Source organism: Hemiscyllium ocellatum, chromosome 31 (assembly GCF_020745735.1).
Source record: "Hemiscyllium ocellatum isolate sHemOce1 chromosome 31, sHemOce1.pat.X.cur, whole genome shotgun sequence".
NCBI lineage: Eukaryota > Metazoa > Chordata > Chondrichthyes > Orectolobiformes > Hemiscylliidae > Hemiscyllium > Hemiscyllium ocellatum.
Window position 1 is genome coordinate 2,391,041 of NC_083431.1, and position 17,370 is coordinate 2,408,410.

The 17,370-nt window shown below is 43.4% G+C and overlaps 1 protein-coding gene across 1 annotated transcript in view; it reads right to left on the reverse strand.

Annotated features, from left to right (window-relative positions):
* The window catches only part of smg6 (SMG6 nonsense mediated mRNA decay factor), a 412,281-nt gene that overhangs the window by 284,600 nt on the left and 110,311 nt on the right, over positions 1 to 17,370 (reverse strand). The window contains exon 10 of the mRNA XM_060848421.1: positions 8,475 to 8,620. Coding sequence (XP_060704404.1) covers positions 8,475 to 8,620 — 146 coding nt within the window. The remainder of the gene's footprint in view (positions 1 to 8,474; positions 8,621 to 17,370) is intronic.

The window sequence follows — 17,370 nt, forward strand, 5'->3', positions numbered from 1 at the left end:
ACAACAGATCTAACTTAATATGGCACTTAATAGGTGAAAAAAACTGGACTGAACTGAGGAACAATATATTTAATTTTACACAGCACCTAGTTACATCCGTCAAACACATTGAAGTGCTTCACTCACTCTGAATTCTGTATAAGAATAGCTATTAAGTAGGAAAACAGGGATATAACAAAAGAATCAAAATGGAAAGCCAGAAAGGATGACTTGCTCAGACAGCAAGGTATTAGTATTCGAAGTTCAAACCAGGAACTCGGAAGGGCTGCCCTCTATTGGCCTTAAACCTTTGCTAATGTACCATCATCTGCCAGTATTACAAGGCAAGGTCAATCTCTTTAATGTAAAAAAAGTGCCTTTCTAGAACATATAAAATAGATGAGGGGAACAGGCAATGAAGCAACAAGTAGAAACAATGGAAGGCACAGAAAAAGCTTGATCAGAGCTACATTTGAAAGAGAGAGCAGAAGAGAAACTGGAGTTTGACAACAGTGGAGGTTTTGGGAAAGAACTCTCGAATAAAAGTGAGCCAACTAACAAAGTGATAGTAAGCTATCAACTAGCTGTGGCTCCCATTGCCCATAAATTGAACTGGATTAGCCATCCAAATATTGTAGCTACAAGAGGCCAGAGGCAAGGAATCCTGCAGCAAGTAACTCCCCAAAGCCTGCCCATCATCTATAAGATATAAGTCAGGAGTGTGATGGAATACTCCCCACTTGCCTGAATGGGTGCAGCCCCATCAACACTCAAGGAGCTTGATATTTAAAGCAGCCTTCTTGATTGGTTTTGAATGAAGTGCCAGTCACTCTCTCATGTGTACCATATGCAAGATGCGCTGCAGAAATTCACCAAAAACCCTCAGGTAGCATCTTCCAAACCCACAACTACTTCTATCGAGAAGGACAAGGGCAGCAGATACATGGGAACATCACCCGGTTCTCTCCCAAGCCACTCACCATCCTGACTTGGAAACATATCATCATTCCTCAGTATCACTCAATGAAAATCCTGGAAATGCCTCCCTAATAGCCTGGTTCACCATCAAATAGGCTGCTTTGTCCTGAATGGTGTCAAGCTTCTTAAGTGTTATTGGTGCTGCACTCATCCAGGCAAGTGGGTAATATTCCATCATAATCCTGACCTCTGCCTTGACTACAGGTTTTGGGGAGTCAGGAAGTGAGTTACTCAATGCAGTATTCCCAGCCTCTAAACTGTACTTGTAATCACTATTTATTATGGAGAGTTGAATTGAGTTTCAAGTTAATGGCAACCCCCACGATGTTGGTACTGGGGTACTCAGTGATGGCAACATCCTTGAATGTCAAGGGGCAGTGGCTAGATTTATTGTCTCTTATTGAGAGGATCCTAGGGAGTGTTGCTGAACAAAGAGACCTTGGAGTGCAGGTTCATTGCTCCTTGAAAGTGGAGTCGCAGGTAGACAGGATAGTGAAGGCGGCATTTGGTATGCTTTCCTTTATTGGTCAGAGTATTGAGTACAGGAGTTGGGAGGTCACATTGCGGTTGTACAGGACATTGGTTAGGCCACTTTTGGAATATTGTGTGCAATTCTGGACTCCTTCCTATCGGAAGGATGTTGTGAAACTTGAAAGGGTTCAGAAAAGATTTACAAGGATGTTGCCAGGGTTTGAGGATTTAAGCGATAGGGAGAGGCTGAACAGACTGGAGCTGTTTTCCCTGGAGCATCGGAGGCTGAGGGGTAACCTTATAGAGGTTTATAAAATCATGAGGGCCACGGATAGGATAAATAGACAAAGTCTTTTACCTGGGGTGTGGAGGTCCAGAACTAGAAGGCACAGGCTTTGGAGAGGGGAAAAATATAAGAGAGACCTATGGGGCAACTTTTTCACGTAGAGGGTGGTATGTGTATGAAATGAGCTACAAGAGGAAGTGGTGGAGGCTGGTACAATTGCAACATTTAAAAGGCATCTGGATGGGTATATGAATAGGAAAGGTTTGGAGGGATATAGACCGAGAGCTGGGAGGTGGAACTAGATTGGGTTGGGATATCTGGTCGGCATGGACAGGTTGGACCAAAGGGTCTGTTTCCATGCTGTACATCTCTATTACTCTATGACCATTGTGTGGCAGTTGTGTCGTGTGAATTTTACTTGCCACTTATCAGCCTGGATATTGTTGTGCGCTTGCTGGATTTGAACATTGACTGCTTCAGTATCTGAGGTGTCGTGAATGGTGCTGAACATTGCACCATCAGCAGCAAACACTCTCATTTCTGACCTTATGATGGAGGGAAGATCATTAACGAAGCCACTGAAGATGGTTTGCCCTGGGACACTACCCTAAGGAACTCCAGCAGAGATACCCTGGAGCTGAGAGGAATAATTGCAACAACGTCAACTATCTTCCTATTTGTCAGGTATGACTCCAACAGAGAAACCCTCAGTACCCATTGTTTCCAGTTTTGCTTGTTGATGCCACAGTTGATCAAACACGGCCTTGAGGTCAAGGGTTGTCACTCTCAGCTCACCTCTGGAATTCATCGCTTTGGTCCATGTTTGAACTAAGGCTGGAAGGAGGTCACGAGCTGAGTGACCCTATTGGAACCTAAACTGGGCGTCACTAAGCATTTTCTCCCCCTGTGGACATTCAGTTGCATCAACTCAGTTGTATACAGTTGAGCCGAATACAGAAAGTGTAGAGAACTGAAAAAGGAGTGAAGTGGGATTGATCAGTAACTAACAAAAAGAATACAGAGAGTTTATCAGCTTAAGTGAAAGAAAGAAATATGTGGATTTATGTGGCATTTTTCACAATGATCGGACCTCTCAAAATGCTTTCCAGCAAATTAAGTACTGTTGAAGTAGTCACTGTGGTAACGTGAGAAACTCTGCAGCCGACATGTACACAGCAAACTCCCACAAACAGCAATGCAATCATGACCCAAATAAAGTGGGACATTTTGGTGATGTTGATTGAGGGACAGATTTTGGGAGTGTAGGCACCATAAGCAACAGGAACAGGAGTCGGCTGCTTGGCCCCTCAAACCCGTTCTGTCGTTCATTAGAATCATGGCTGATCCAATATTTCTCACTTTCCCTTGCCTGGACTTTTCGCTGTAACCCTTTATTCCCCTGCTGATTGGGAATCTATCTCAGCCTTAAATATACACAAGGGCTCTGCCCCACAGCTCTATGTGGCAAGGAGTTCCAAAGACTCAGAAAAAAAATCTCTTCATCTCTTCCTTAAATTGATGTCCCTTTATTCTGAGACTATGGTCTCTGGTCCTCGACTCTCTCATGTGGGGGAACATCCTCTCAGCATTTACCCTGTCAAACCTAGTTGTTAAGCTTAAGAATCTTATACATTTCAATTAGATCACCAGGGATAAACCCCCAGCTCTTCTTTAATGTCATGCAATCTTTTAGATCGAAGCAGGCAGATGGATTCCCAATTTCATATTGCATCTGGACAACAATACTTCGAACAGTGCTGCACTCCCTCTGTACTGCACTGAAATGTGCAAGCACTGGAGAGTGACTTGAACCTAGAACTTTGTTTTCAATGAATATCATGCTACCAACTGAGCAATGGCTGACCAAATTAAATGGTTTAAGGTTCATCAGGTGGGGTTGATTCAGAACCAAAAAGGAAATTTGTGGAGGAAAAGGACACAACTCTGATACTTTATCAACACTTTGTACCTGTCTTCATAAACTAAGATGCTGTTGCTAATGATCACAATATAAAAGAGGAAGCTGTAGAGTCATCACACAGCATAGCAACAGATGAAGAGGAAAGTCCTCAAACTGATTCGGTCTGGATAATATGCATCCGAAGCTATGGGAAGTCAGGGTGAAATCTGCAAAGTGAATGTTACAGTCTTGTTTTACAAAGAGGAAGAGGATAAACACAAGAGCCACAGCCAAATCAGGACAATGTTGGTAGTAGGGAAACTTTTAGGTATAAATAATTACTTGTCACTAGGAAAGACACAAAAATAAATGACAGCCAGCATGAATCTACCGAAGACAAATCAGGTCTGCAAAGTTGATTGAATTCTTCAATAATATGTAAGTATTGAAGGGTAGTGACACAGGTGTGCATCAAGACTTTCAAGATCAAGTACCAGAAACAGATATGTCTGAAAAAAGAAGCTGGGAGATTAAAGGGGCAGTGTCTATGTGTAAAGGGAAACTACCTATGGGACAAGGATGTCCACTGTGTCCTTAATCTACTGCAACAAACGAAGAACAAACAAAGAACAAAGATAATTACAGCACAGGACCAGGCCCTTCGGCCCTCCAAGTTTGTGCTGACCTAGATCCTCTGCCTACACCTGTCACCTATTTTATAAGGATCTGTATCCCTTTGTTCCCTGCATTCAAGTATCTGTCTAGACACATCTTAAATGACTACTGTATCCGTCCCTACTACCTCCGCTGACAACACATTCCAGGCACCCACCACCCTCTGCATAAGACCTGTCCACACATATCTCCCTTAAACCTTTCCCCTCTCACCTTGAACTTGTGACCCCCAGTAATTGAGTCCCCCAATCTGGGGAAAAAGCTTCTTGCTATCCACCCTGTGTACACCACATGGTTTTGTAGACCTCAATCAGGTTCCCCCCCTCAATCTTTGCCTTTCTAATGAAAATAATCCTAATCTACTCAACCTCCCTTCATAGCTAGCGCCCTCCATACCAGGCAACACCCTGGTGAACCTCCTCTGTACCCTCTCCAAAACATCCACATCCTTTTGGTAATGTGGCAACCAGAACTGTATTCCAAACCTGGCCGAACCAAAGTCTTATACGAGTGTAACATGGCCTGCCAACTCTTGTACTCAATACACCATCCGATGAAGTAAAGCATGTCTTATGCCTTCTTGACCACTCTGTCAACCTGCATTGCCACCTTCAGGGTACAATAGACCTGAACACCCAGATCTCTCTGTCAATTTTCCCCAGGCTTTTCCATTTACTGCATAGTTCACTCTTGAATTTGATCTTCCAAAATGCATCACCTCGCATTTGCCCGGATTGAACTCCGCCTGCCATTTCTCTGCCTAACTCTCTATCTATCTATATTCTGCTGCATTCTCTGACAGTCCCCTTCACTATCCACCAATCTTAGCGTCGTCTGCACACTTGCTAATCAGACCATCTATATCTTTCTCCAGATCATTTACGTATATCACAAACAACAGTGGTTCCAATACTGATCCCTGTGGAACACCACTGGTCACAGGTCTCCATTTTAAGAAACATCTTTCCACTATTACTTTCTGTCTCCTGTTGCCCAGTCAGGTCTCTATCCATCTAGCTAGTAAACCATGGACCACACATGACTTTACTCTGACAGTGCGGTGCTTCCACAGCATTGTCCTTTGGACAGTCTGGCACTTCCTCAGTAGTGAATCTTTGTCAGTGCGGCTTTGTCCTGCAGTGGACTGAATTTTAAAACATATTACTCCACTTCATTCCATTCTCATTTTGTAAATGAGAAACAAAAACAGAAATTGCTGGAAAAGCTCAGCAGGTCTGGCAGCATCTGTGAAAAAGAAATCAGAGTTTACGTTTCTGGTCGAGTGACCCTTCCTCAAAACTATTGGGTTTTTTTTTCAGTTTCCACTTTGTAAATGGTTGTAGTAGCTCTGCCCTATTCTGTCAATCAAACTGGACATACCTTCAATAGAGTCCTTGGCAGTCCCGTTCCCAAACCCAGCATTTGGACTTTGTGCTGGGCACACTGGGCTCCACCATGCCCTTCGCACTGGACTCCACCATGCCCTCCCCTTCTCCATCAGCCTACCATGGGGAACCTTATCAAACACTTTACTGAAATCAATGTATGAGACAGCGACAGCCCTTCCCTCATCAATCAACGTTGTCACTTCCTAAAAGAATTCTATTAAGTTGGTATGACATGACCTTCCCTGCACAAAACCATGCTGCCCATCACTGATAAGCCCATTTTCTTCCAAATGTAAATAGATCCTATCCCTCAGTATCTTCTCCAGCAGCTTCCCTACCACTTACATCAGGCTCACCCATCTATAATTACCTGGATTATCCCTGATACCTTTCTGAAACAAGGGGATAACATTAGCAATTCTCCAGTTTTCCAGGACCTTAACCATAGAGTCATAGAGATGTACAGCATGGAAACAAACCCTTCGGTCCAACCCGTCCATGCAGACCAGATATCCCAAACCAATCTAGTCCCACCTGCCAGTACCCAGCCCATATCCCTCCAAACCCTTCCTATTCATATACCCATCCAAATGCCTCTTAAATGTTGCAATTGTACCAGCCTCCACCACATCCTCTAGCAGATCATTCCATACACATACCACCCTCTGCTTGAAAAAGTTGCCCCTTGGGTCTCTTTCATATCTTTCCCCTCTCACCCTAAAACTATGCCCTCTAGTTCTAGTAGGGAAAAGACTTTGTCTATTTATCCTATTCATGTCCCTCAATTTTGTAAACCTCTGTAAGGTCACCCCTCAGCCTCTGACACTCCAGGGAAAACATACCCAGCCTGTTCAGCTTCTCCCTGTAGCTCAGATCCTCCAACCCTGGCAACATCCTTGTAAATCTTTCTGAACCCTTTCAAGTTTCACAACATCTTTCCGATAGGAAGGAGACCAGAATTGCACGCAATATTCCAACAATGGCCTCACCAATGTCCTGTACAGCCGCAACATGACCTTCCAACTCGTATATTCAATACTCTGACCAATAAAGGAAAGCATACCAAATGCTTTCTTCACTATCCTATCTACCTGCGACTCCACTTTCAAGGAGCTATGAACCTGCACTCCAAGGTCTCTTTGTTCAGCAACACTCCATAGGACCTTACCATTAAGTGTATAAGTCCTGCTAAGATTTGCTTTCCCAAAATGCAGCACCTCACATTTATCTGAATTAAACTCCATCTGCCTCTTCTCAGCCCATTGGCCCATCTGATCAAGATCCTGTTGTAATCTGAGGTAACCCTCTTCGCTGTCCACAACACCACCAATTTTGGTGTCATCTGCAAACTTACTAACTGTACCTCTTATGCTCGCATCCAAATCACTTATGTAAACGACAAACAGTAGAGAGCCCAGCACCGATCCTTGTGGCACTCCACAGGTCACAGGCCTCCAGTCTGAAAAACAACCCTCCACCACCACCCTCAGTCTTCTACCTTTGAGCCAGTTCTGTATCCAAATGGTGAGTTCTCCTTGTATTCCATGAGATCTAACCTTGCTAATCAGTCTCCCATGGGGAACCTTGTCAAACGCCTTACTGAAGTCCATATAGATCACATCTACTGCTCTGCCCTCATCAATCTTCTTTGTTACTTCTTCAAAAATCTCAATCAAGTTTGTGAGACATGATTTCCCACGCACAAAGCCATGTTGACTATCCCTAATCAGTCCTTGCCTTTCCAAATACATGTACATCCTGTCCCTCAGGATTCCCTCCAACAACTTGCCCACCACCGAGGTCAGGCTCACTGGTCTATAGTTCCCTGGCTTGTCATTACCATTTTCTTAAACAGTGGCACCACGTTTGCCAACCTCCAGTCTTCCAGCACCTCACCTGTGACTATCGATGATACAAATATCTCAGCAAGAGGCCCAGCAATCACTTCTCTAGCTTCCCACAGAGTTCTTGGGTACACCTGATCAGGTCCTGGGGATTTATCCATCTTTAGCCGTTTCAAGACATCCAGCACTTCCTCCTCTGTAATATGGACATTTTGCACGATGTCACCATCTAATTCCCTACAGTCTATATCTTCCATAGCCTTTTCCACAGTGAATACTGATGCAAAATATTCATTTAGTATCTCCCCTAATTTTCTGTGGTTCCACACAAAGGCAGCCTTGCTGATCTTTGAGGGGCCCCAGTCTCTCCCTAGTTATCCTTTTGTCCTTAATATATTTGTAAAAACCCTTTGGATTCTCCTTAAATCTATTTGCCAAAGCTATCTCATGTCCCTGTTTTGCCCTCCTGATTTCCCTCTTAAGTATACTCCTACTGCCTTTATATTCTTCTAAGGATTCCCTCGATCTATCCTGTCTATACCTGACACATGCTTCCTTCTTTTTCTGAACCAAACCCTCAATTTCTTTAGTCATCCAGCATTCCCTATACCTACCAGCCTTCCCTTTCACCCTGGCAGGAACCATGTTTAAGGATGCTGCAAAGATATCTCTTAAGGTTCTAGCTATTTCCTCTCTGGCGGCCCTAAGTAACCTGGGATAGAGCCTATTTGAACCTGGGGACTTGTCCACCTTAATGCTTTTTAGAGTACTCAAAACTTCCTCCCTCCTTAGCTGACTAACCAAACATCTATATCTAACCTCAACTATCCATCATATATCGCATTGCTGCATTGATGGAGAATTTTGTTTCATTTGTAGTAGCATTCACAATGTGTCGCACTCAATTATGTGCCTTTCAATAAATAAAATTACAAGTCAGAAGGACAACTCACCTTTAAGCTGGGAGTGGTGCACAGCAAACATGTTTATAGCCATGAGCTGCAGCATGCGTGTATTACCAATGGGGGATGGGCTATGTTGAAGCAGTGCTCGGAACTCCTTCAGAACATTTGCAGCCACTAAAGGAAAGGTCTCCATCCTACAATAAAAAGACAAAAAGAATTTGTATTTGTACAGTACCTTTCACAACTGCAGGATACCTATGAGCTCATTAAAGTTAATTAAGTATCAAAATCCAGTAACTAATTTGTGCAGAAAAAGATCCCACAAAGAGAAAATCCATGTTAATGAATTTGGTCAAGGGTGGTCAGGCCACCAGAAGGAATTCCCCTGCTTTATACAAATTGTGCCCTCAGATATTTTACATCCACTTCGGGCAGCCGTCTACAACCTTCTCAAGGGCAATTATAAACGGGCAATAAATGGGCGGCACGGTGGCACAGTGGTTAGCACTGCTGTCTCACAGCACCTGAGACCCGGGTTCAATTCCCGACTCAGGCGACTGACTGTGTGGAGTTTGCACGTTCTCCCTGTGTCTGCGTGGGTTTCCTGCGGGTGCTCCGGTTTCCTCCCACAGTCCAAAGATGTGCGGGTCAGGTGAATTGGCCATGCTAAATTGCCCGTAGTGTTAGGTAAGGGGTAAATGTAGGGGTATGGGTGGGTTGCGCTTCGGCAGGTCGGTGTGGACTTGTTGGGCCGAAGGGCCTGTTTCCACACTGTAAGTAATCTAATCTAAAAAAAATGCTGACCCAGCCAATGGAGCCAACATCCCATGAATGTATAAAAGTAATCACAACTGTTTGAACAACCGAACATCATGTTGAAAGAAAGAACATTGGAATCAGTCCCAGAGAACAAAGGGTGGGAAACAGAACAAATCTTTCAAAAAGAGGAATAGGGATCAGCCAGAAAATTGCAGCCCAGTTATTCTTACCAGAGTAACCAACAAACTGTTCAAGTTTGTGATATTGGATGAAATTACTGAGCAACTAAAATTAATCTCGATCAATCATTACTTCTGAAGGACAGGTTACACTTGACCAAACTAAAAGCATTTTTGCAAAAATACAAAGGGTAAAGGAAATACTTGTATGTTTGTATTTGGGTCTTTAAAAATATTTTGAGAAGCTTAAACAAAGAGATATGGTAAAAACAATAGTACATCAAATTAAAGAGAAGGAGATGGAGCAATGATTCAAAGACAACAAAGTTTGGGTAATGGAAGCTTCTATAAATGGAAAGATGTCATGAATTAAACTCTACTTGAGTCTGAGCGGGCTGCTCTTATTTAGTTCGAACTTGGCAATCAAAACAATGTTGAAATTTGACAATAATAAATTTTATGGGGTTGGAGCTTACGAATTATGGCCAAGGACATGAATGACTGCTGAGAAATGGGCAAATAAGTGGAAAATACAGTTCAATGTGGAAATGGCACAGCAGTGGAAAAGGAAGATATATCTCAGATGATGAGATTTTAAATCGAGTGGCAGTGTGGTTGCATTGGACGAGTAAACCTGAGGCTGAACTAATGTTTCAGAAACTAATTCAAATTCTACAGTGGCAATTGGGGACGTTAAATTCAATTAGTTAAAGATCGGCAATAAAGAAGTAATCTCTGTCTTTTTAAGAATAAAAGTAACAGAGTATTGTTAGAACTCATTTGTTTCGTTAATGTGCTTCAGGAAGGAAGATTTGTCATCCTTGTCCAGTCCTGTCCCTACATGTTACTCTAAAACCACAACAATGCAACTAACTCTTAACTTTGAAATGATCCAATAAGCTATGAAAAAGGCCCAGTTATAATAAAAACAGACCTATTATCTGGCATCAACCGAGGCAACCAGATGTAGAAAAGACAGATCCTACCAACCAACCCTTCAAAGTCCTCCTCACTCACATTTAGGGAATTGCACCAAAACTGGGAGAACTTATCCCACAGATTAAGCCAATGACCTAGACTCTTCCATTGCCATCCCTGAATACGTTCTGTCTAACCAGTGAGACAGATTAATCAGAGGTGGCAACACAGTGGTATACAGTCAGGAGGAAGTGGGTCCAGGATTCCACAATATTACTTCTGAACTCTCAAAGTCTCAAGACATCAGATCAAATGTAGACAAGGAAACCTCCTGACGATTACTGTCCACTCATTCTCTGATGAATTAATGCTCTACCACGTTGAACACCTCTTAAGAGGAAACAGAAAACTTTATTTTTAAATTAAAGGAAAATTTAAAAAGTAAAAGAAATTTAAAAACTTAAAAGAAAATGGAGGAATTAGAGGCCAGCAAGACCTCAAAAGTTATTCTGGATGTGAGATTTCAACACCCATGTGAAGTGACAGTGACTGTCACTGAAATTAATTAAGTATCAAAATTCAGAAGCTAATTTGTGCATAAAAAGATCCCACAAAGAGAAAATCCATTTTAATGAATTTGGTCAAGGATGGTCAGGCCACCAGAAGGAATTCTCCTGCTTTCTATAAATTGTGCCCTCAGATACTTTACATCCACTTCAGGCAGCTGTCTACCACCTTCTCAAGGGCAATTATAAACGGGCAATAAATGCTGACCCAGCCAGTGGAGCCAACATCCCATGAATGTCTAAAAGTAGTCACAACTGTTTGAATAACCGAACATCATGTTGACAGAAGCTTGGTAGAGAGAGAGTATGTGGAAGCAAGAAACTCCACAAAATTGAAGTCAATGGGAATTAAATGAGAACACCTTCTTAACTAGCAGCACAACGGGAATCACATGGACTACAGTAGATCATCAACACCTTGTCAAGGATTCTAACAACAAATAACTTTTCGCATTCCAAGAACAAATTTAAAAGAGCAGAGGATCCTTGGACTGCAGAAAAACTAACCATTTAAACATTGCAGCACAAACAGACAGGGTCATGCTATGATCAATGTAATACTTAGTTTGTATCTAGAAACACATAATACAAAAACAAGTTATCAATGCTGAACTTGCACATGACCTTCGAGAGGCTGCAGGTGAGATTTTGTGCCATTTTGGACTCTGCTAAAAGGTGTAATGTAAATTCATAAGGATGAGCTACACTAATCAAAATAAGCTGAGACTTTTTTTTCACCACAGTGGACAAGGTTAAGGAAAAACCTGACCGAGATCTCAAAGATTATTAAAACATTTGGTACGGTAGATAGTGATACATAGTTTCCACTGGGCTGTGCGACAGCAAAGAGAGAACACAAAAATAATCCCAAAAACAAACTAAAGGGGACATTATAGAGTACTTCCTCACAGATGGGTTGGCAGGAACGCAGAATTCCCTACCATCAGCCATTTCTGAAGAAAAGTTGATAGCCTTTCTTAAAAGCAACACAGAAATAATGCCTGTGAATGTTTAGAGTATGAGGAGCAGGAAAATGAAATTAGGTAAGGAACCTGAAGGGAAACTCACAACACAGATGCAAAACATAGTTTGACATAGCAGGGAAGGGTGTGTTGAATAGGGGGCACAATCTCAGAATAAGAGACAGGCAATTTAGCACTGAGGCAGGGAAGCAACCCTTCACTCAGGGAATGGTGAATCATTGGGATCCTCAGTTGGAGGCGCCATCATTAAGTATGTTCAAGACAGAGACCAACGGATTTCAATAGATTAAAACATCAGGGGGTATAGTGATACAGCAGGAAATGGTGTTAAGCAGAAAATCCAATAATAACTGAATGGTTGAGCAACTCAAGGGGTCTGAAAGGTTTCGTCCTGCTCTTACTTCCTATATCCTTATGCAACACAAATGATGTGTTTCTGTAGATTGTGATCTTTGCCATCACCGATAAACAACACTCTATACTGGATCAGACTGTCGCTTTGTCCTTATACCCTTTGACCCTACTCCAAGTGATGCCAACTGAAAAGATTGTCTCATGCCTTTGAATCCAGATTCTTATAAGTCACTGTCAAGCCCAGTGTCCAATTCACCACCACCACCACCACCAGTCATTTCCATCTACAAATTGTAAATTGTCCCTAATGATCTTACATGCCATGTATTTCATCAGCATATCCCTCAAAAGTGAAAATGGTTTTGATAAACATTTTCTCTGTATATTCAAAGCACTGTTCTCACAGAGATTATGGGATCTCCATGTCCCTAGCAAAGACAACTCTCTCTTATGTTTGTCCATATCCTGCCATCTCTCAGCCACTGCTCATAACAAAACAGATTTTCATTTTCAACTGACAAATTACTTCTAGCAACTGAGCAAATCTCCTCAGCTACATCAATCACTAACGTAGAGTGTGAGTAGGGTGATTACTACAGCACTTCAGAACACAAAGAAGGTGATGAAAGTGACTTTGATGTTCTGAATTTTTGTAATGGAAAATTTGGCAATGAAATCTGCTTTATATTAAAAAAATGAACACTGTTCCATCAGAGAGCTATCTATTTCTCTAACTTCAAACTGTAACACAACCCAAATCCAACAGTCACAGAAACATCAAAGAAGCAAGTATCTAAACTACAACTCACCTGTGCCATATGCATTTAAACCTGAATCTATGCTGAGCAAGGGCCCGGCTATTCCAGTTCAACATAAACCCTACTCTTTGGTTGCTGCCAAGTTGTCAACACAGAACAGAGAAACACTTATCGGATTCAAACACAATGCCGATTCAAGTATGAAAATTCTAACTCACGATTTCTGCTCATTTCCATTACAATGAAGCTCTGATTCATTGGCCTTGCTGGTAGGTCAGCTGAAGATCTGAGCAGCCATTCAAGAACGGTGTAAACACAAACATTATCTCACTTCAGTAGCAAACTGCAGGTTTGGTTATTAACTACACCTTTAGCACCAATTCCATCTGACTTTGCATACCATGTTACAGATACATGTTTTATTCCCCCCGAGTCATTGATACACTGATGACATTGAACCAGCAAGAATAGGAATGGAGTCTTCATCTCTTTCTCAGAAGCTGAGCAGTTCCGGTCTGGTCATTTTATTGGCCATTCCTCGCTGCACTGACAAAATGGTGAATTGTCTTCTTGGACCAAAGCATGCTTGATGATATCCGATATCACCCGACACCGGGCTACGGCCCACCCGGGCCCGACACCGGGTTACGGCCCACCCGGGCCCGACACCGGGTTACGGCCCACCCAGGCCCGACACCGGGTTACGGCCCAACACCAGGTTACAGCCCACCCTGGCCCAACACCAGGTTACGGCCCAACACCAGGTTACAGCCCACCCGGGCCCGACACCAGCACCTCCAAGTCATCAATCCAATATCACAGCAGCCTTCTAGGCCACTTAGAAGCCAATAAGAGTCAATTGGATTGTGGGTCTGTAGTCAAGTCCAAACCAAACTGAATAAGCTAAACCTTTTCCAAAGGGCATTAATAATCCAGCTGAGTTCTTACACCAGAAAATAAATGACCATAAAAACTGTCTTTTTAATGTATGTCTCTCAAATTGTCAAATTTGTTGACTTATATTTCATCATTTGTGTTGGAGAGATCGGAATTTGTGACCTCTAGTCTCATTTTAGTCTAATCATTACCAACGTACTTTGTACTTAATCATATCCTCATTCACTGTTCCTTTGCAATCTGGAGCATGTGACTATTTATAACAAAAGCAAAATAATACAGATGCTGTAAACTTGAAACAGAGAACACTGGAGAAACTCAGCAGGTCTGGCAGCATCTGGGGATAGAGAAACAGAGCTAACTTTTCAAGTCCAATATGACTCTCCTTCCGATCTGAAGAGGAGCCATGCCAGACTCGAAATGTTAACTCTGTTTCTCTCTCCACAGATACTGCCAGACCTGCTGAGTTTCTCCAGTGTTCTCTTTGTTTGCTGCCTGAAGCTCCTTGACTGATTCACATCATCTATAGCCAAAATACACTGATCCTAATTTTGAAAAGAACCAGTACTGGTGGGAGGCTATTCTTTGTATCTGATACTCTGATATAAGCAATTCTCAGCCCTTGGGCACAATCTAGAAATCATTAAGCGAAACCTCATTTCCTCGACAATTCTGGAGTGTATTGCATTTGGTCCAGGTGCCCTGTATAGTTTTAAGGCTTTGAGTTACTTCCCAACAACACATTACTGACCTCTACATATGTTACGGATTTCTGAACCAGTCTGAGTGCATCTGGAATTGGTCCAAAGTCTTCACTTGAGAAGACTGATGTGCTGCCATTTCCTGATTTTCCCCATGACATTTCTCCACAACTTATCCCATAAAGGACTGACCCGGAATCCACCACTCAGCTTATATTATACATTGCTTTATGAAACATATTTAGTCAGTAGACTTCAACAAGCTCCTTTACTAATTTTCTTTTCACCCCTTAAACATCTTGGGGGTGGGCAGCAAATTGACACAGTTGTCATACTGTATGCAGTTCTCTAGAAATAAGCAGTCACTATAATATACCCAAATTATCAGCTGGGAATAGTGACAGCATTCCTACAATGTAAACCCAAGGTAAGACTTGTTCCCAGCAGCTTATATGCTCCCCCTGTACCCAATGCACCCATACTCCTGTGTGGACAGTGAATATAGCATTACCAGAGTTTCAGATAAGAGCACTCCCTTTTCACCTGCCCTGAATTGTAATTGTGACTGACCACTATATCGCAACAAGATATCATAAAGAGTCATTACATTACGGCTAGATTATTGGGTTAAAAGCTTCCATACAGCCAGGACAGGCAGGCAGAAGGTTAGAAGAACACAGCAGGCCAGGTAGCATTAGGAAGTGGAGAGGTCGACGTTTCAGACATAACCCTTCTTCAGGACTGGAGTGGGTGTGAGGGGAGCTGTAGATAAAAGGGGAGGCAGGATTAGGGTGGTGAAGTGGGGAAAGGTGAAGATAGGTAGAGGGTATGACCTGGTTGGTCAATGGGAGGAATGAATCCAGTCTGGAAGGAAGGGTTGATGAGAGGAATGGAAGGGAGACGGAGGGACTGGGAAGGGAGTCGGGGATGGGAAGGGAAGTTATTTGAAATTGGAGGAGCTGTGGTTTGTTTTGGCAATGGAGGAGGCCAAGAATGATCATGTTGGAAAGGGAGTGGTTGGGCGGTGACTGGGAGGTCAGGTCAGCCCGTGTGGACTCAGCTGCAATGCTTGGTGAACTGTTCCCTAAGTTTATGTTTAGTCTCCCTGATGCCAAGACCACCACATTGGGAGCACCTCATGCAGTAAACTAGGTTGGAGGAAAGGCAGGTGAACCTCAGTCTCACCTGGAAGGACTGTCTGGGGCCCTGGATGGAGGTGAGGGGTGGGGGGGGGGGGGTGTATCAGCAGGTTTTGCATATTTTCTGGGACAGGGACTAAGCTTCACCAAGTCACTAAGGTGAGAATAATTACCTTCCTGTCACCAAGGGACTGGGAAGGCTCATCATCTCCCCCATCAAAACGCCCAGGCACCAGGGATCACTGCACCACAGTCCAGACCTCCGATGAGAGACAGCTTTCAATATACAGCACCCAGAACCTACTACATAGAAAGACTGTTGACCTCATCTGAAGGTGTGCATCTGGAGTTACAAACAATTATGAGCCAGAAATCCATCTTGCCCTCCCACAATCTGTGACTATCATCTTGGGTACTTCATCATATAATGCCAGAGCAGGAAGAACCCTGCGGCCACCTTCTCCTCGAATGACCAATGCCTCCTCCACTGAATTACAGACATTATAGCAAAGGGCTTTAACTGGTGTCACAGCTCAGTTGGGACCCTCTTCTTCCCTCAATGAGTCAGATCAAAATTGGAGATCCACGATCACAAATCTGAAAGGGCAAACTGAGGTAAAGTTTTATAACTGGGAGAAAGTGAGGACTGCAGATGCTGGATTGAACAGAGTCGAGAGTGTAGTGCTGGAAAAGCACAGCAGGTCAGGCAGCGTCCGAGGAGCAGGAGAAACGATGTTTCAGGCAAGAGCCCTTCATCAGGAATGAGGCTTGAGGGTGGTGGTGGTGAGATAAATGGGAGAGGGGTGGGTCGGGGGAAGGTAGGTGAGAGTGCAATAGGTAGATGGAGGTGGGGGTGAAGGTGATAGGTCGGAGGAGGGTGGAGCGGATAGGTAGAAAGGAAGATGGACAGGTCAGGCATTCCTGATGAAGGGCTCTTGCCTGAAATGTCGATTCTCTTGTGTCTTGGATGCTGCCTGGCCTGTTGTGTTTTTCCAGCACTCCATTCAAACGCTGATCTCCAGCATCTGCAGTCCTCACTTTCTCCTTGGACAGACAGAACGCCTCATCTTCTGTCTTAGGACTCTCCTATCCCAGTGCATCAATGTGGATTTCACCAGTTTCCTAGTTTCCTCTCTCCCCACCTTATCCCAGTTCCAACCTTCCAACTCAGCACTGCCCTCATGACCTGCCCTACCTGTCCATCTTCCTTCCTACCTAACTGCTCCACCCTCCTCTCCCACCTATCCACATTACCTCACCTCTATCTACCTATCATACTGTCAGCTGCCTTCCCCCCAGCCCCAGCCCCCTCTCACTTATCGCTCCACCCCCTCAGCTCCCAGCCTCATTCCTGATGAAGGGCTCTTGCCAGAATCATCGATTCTCCTGCTCCTCGGATGCTGCCCGACCTGCTGTGCTTTTCCAGCACCACTCTTTTGACTTTTATAACTGGGAGACAAGGAACAGGAAAGCCTGTCAGAATTGGATGGACTTTACTCATAGATAGTTGAGTAAAGCTTATCCTTGAACACAGGTTGCTTTCTCCACAATCTGTCCATTCTTTCATACAACTTAAGTCTGCCAATAGCTAGCTGTCTTTTGTGGAAAGAGAAATAATTGTAATGCCCTACCATAAGGGCATACCCAGCAAAGGGCATTCAGAGTTGATAAGTGTTCACAGCTTATAAAG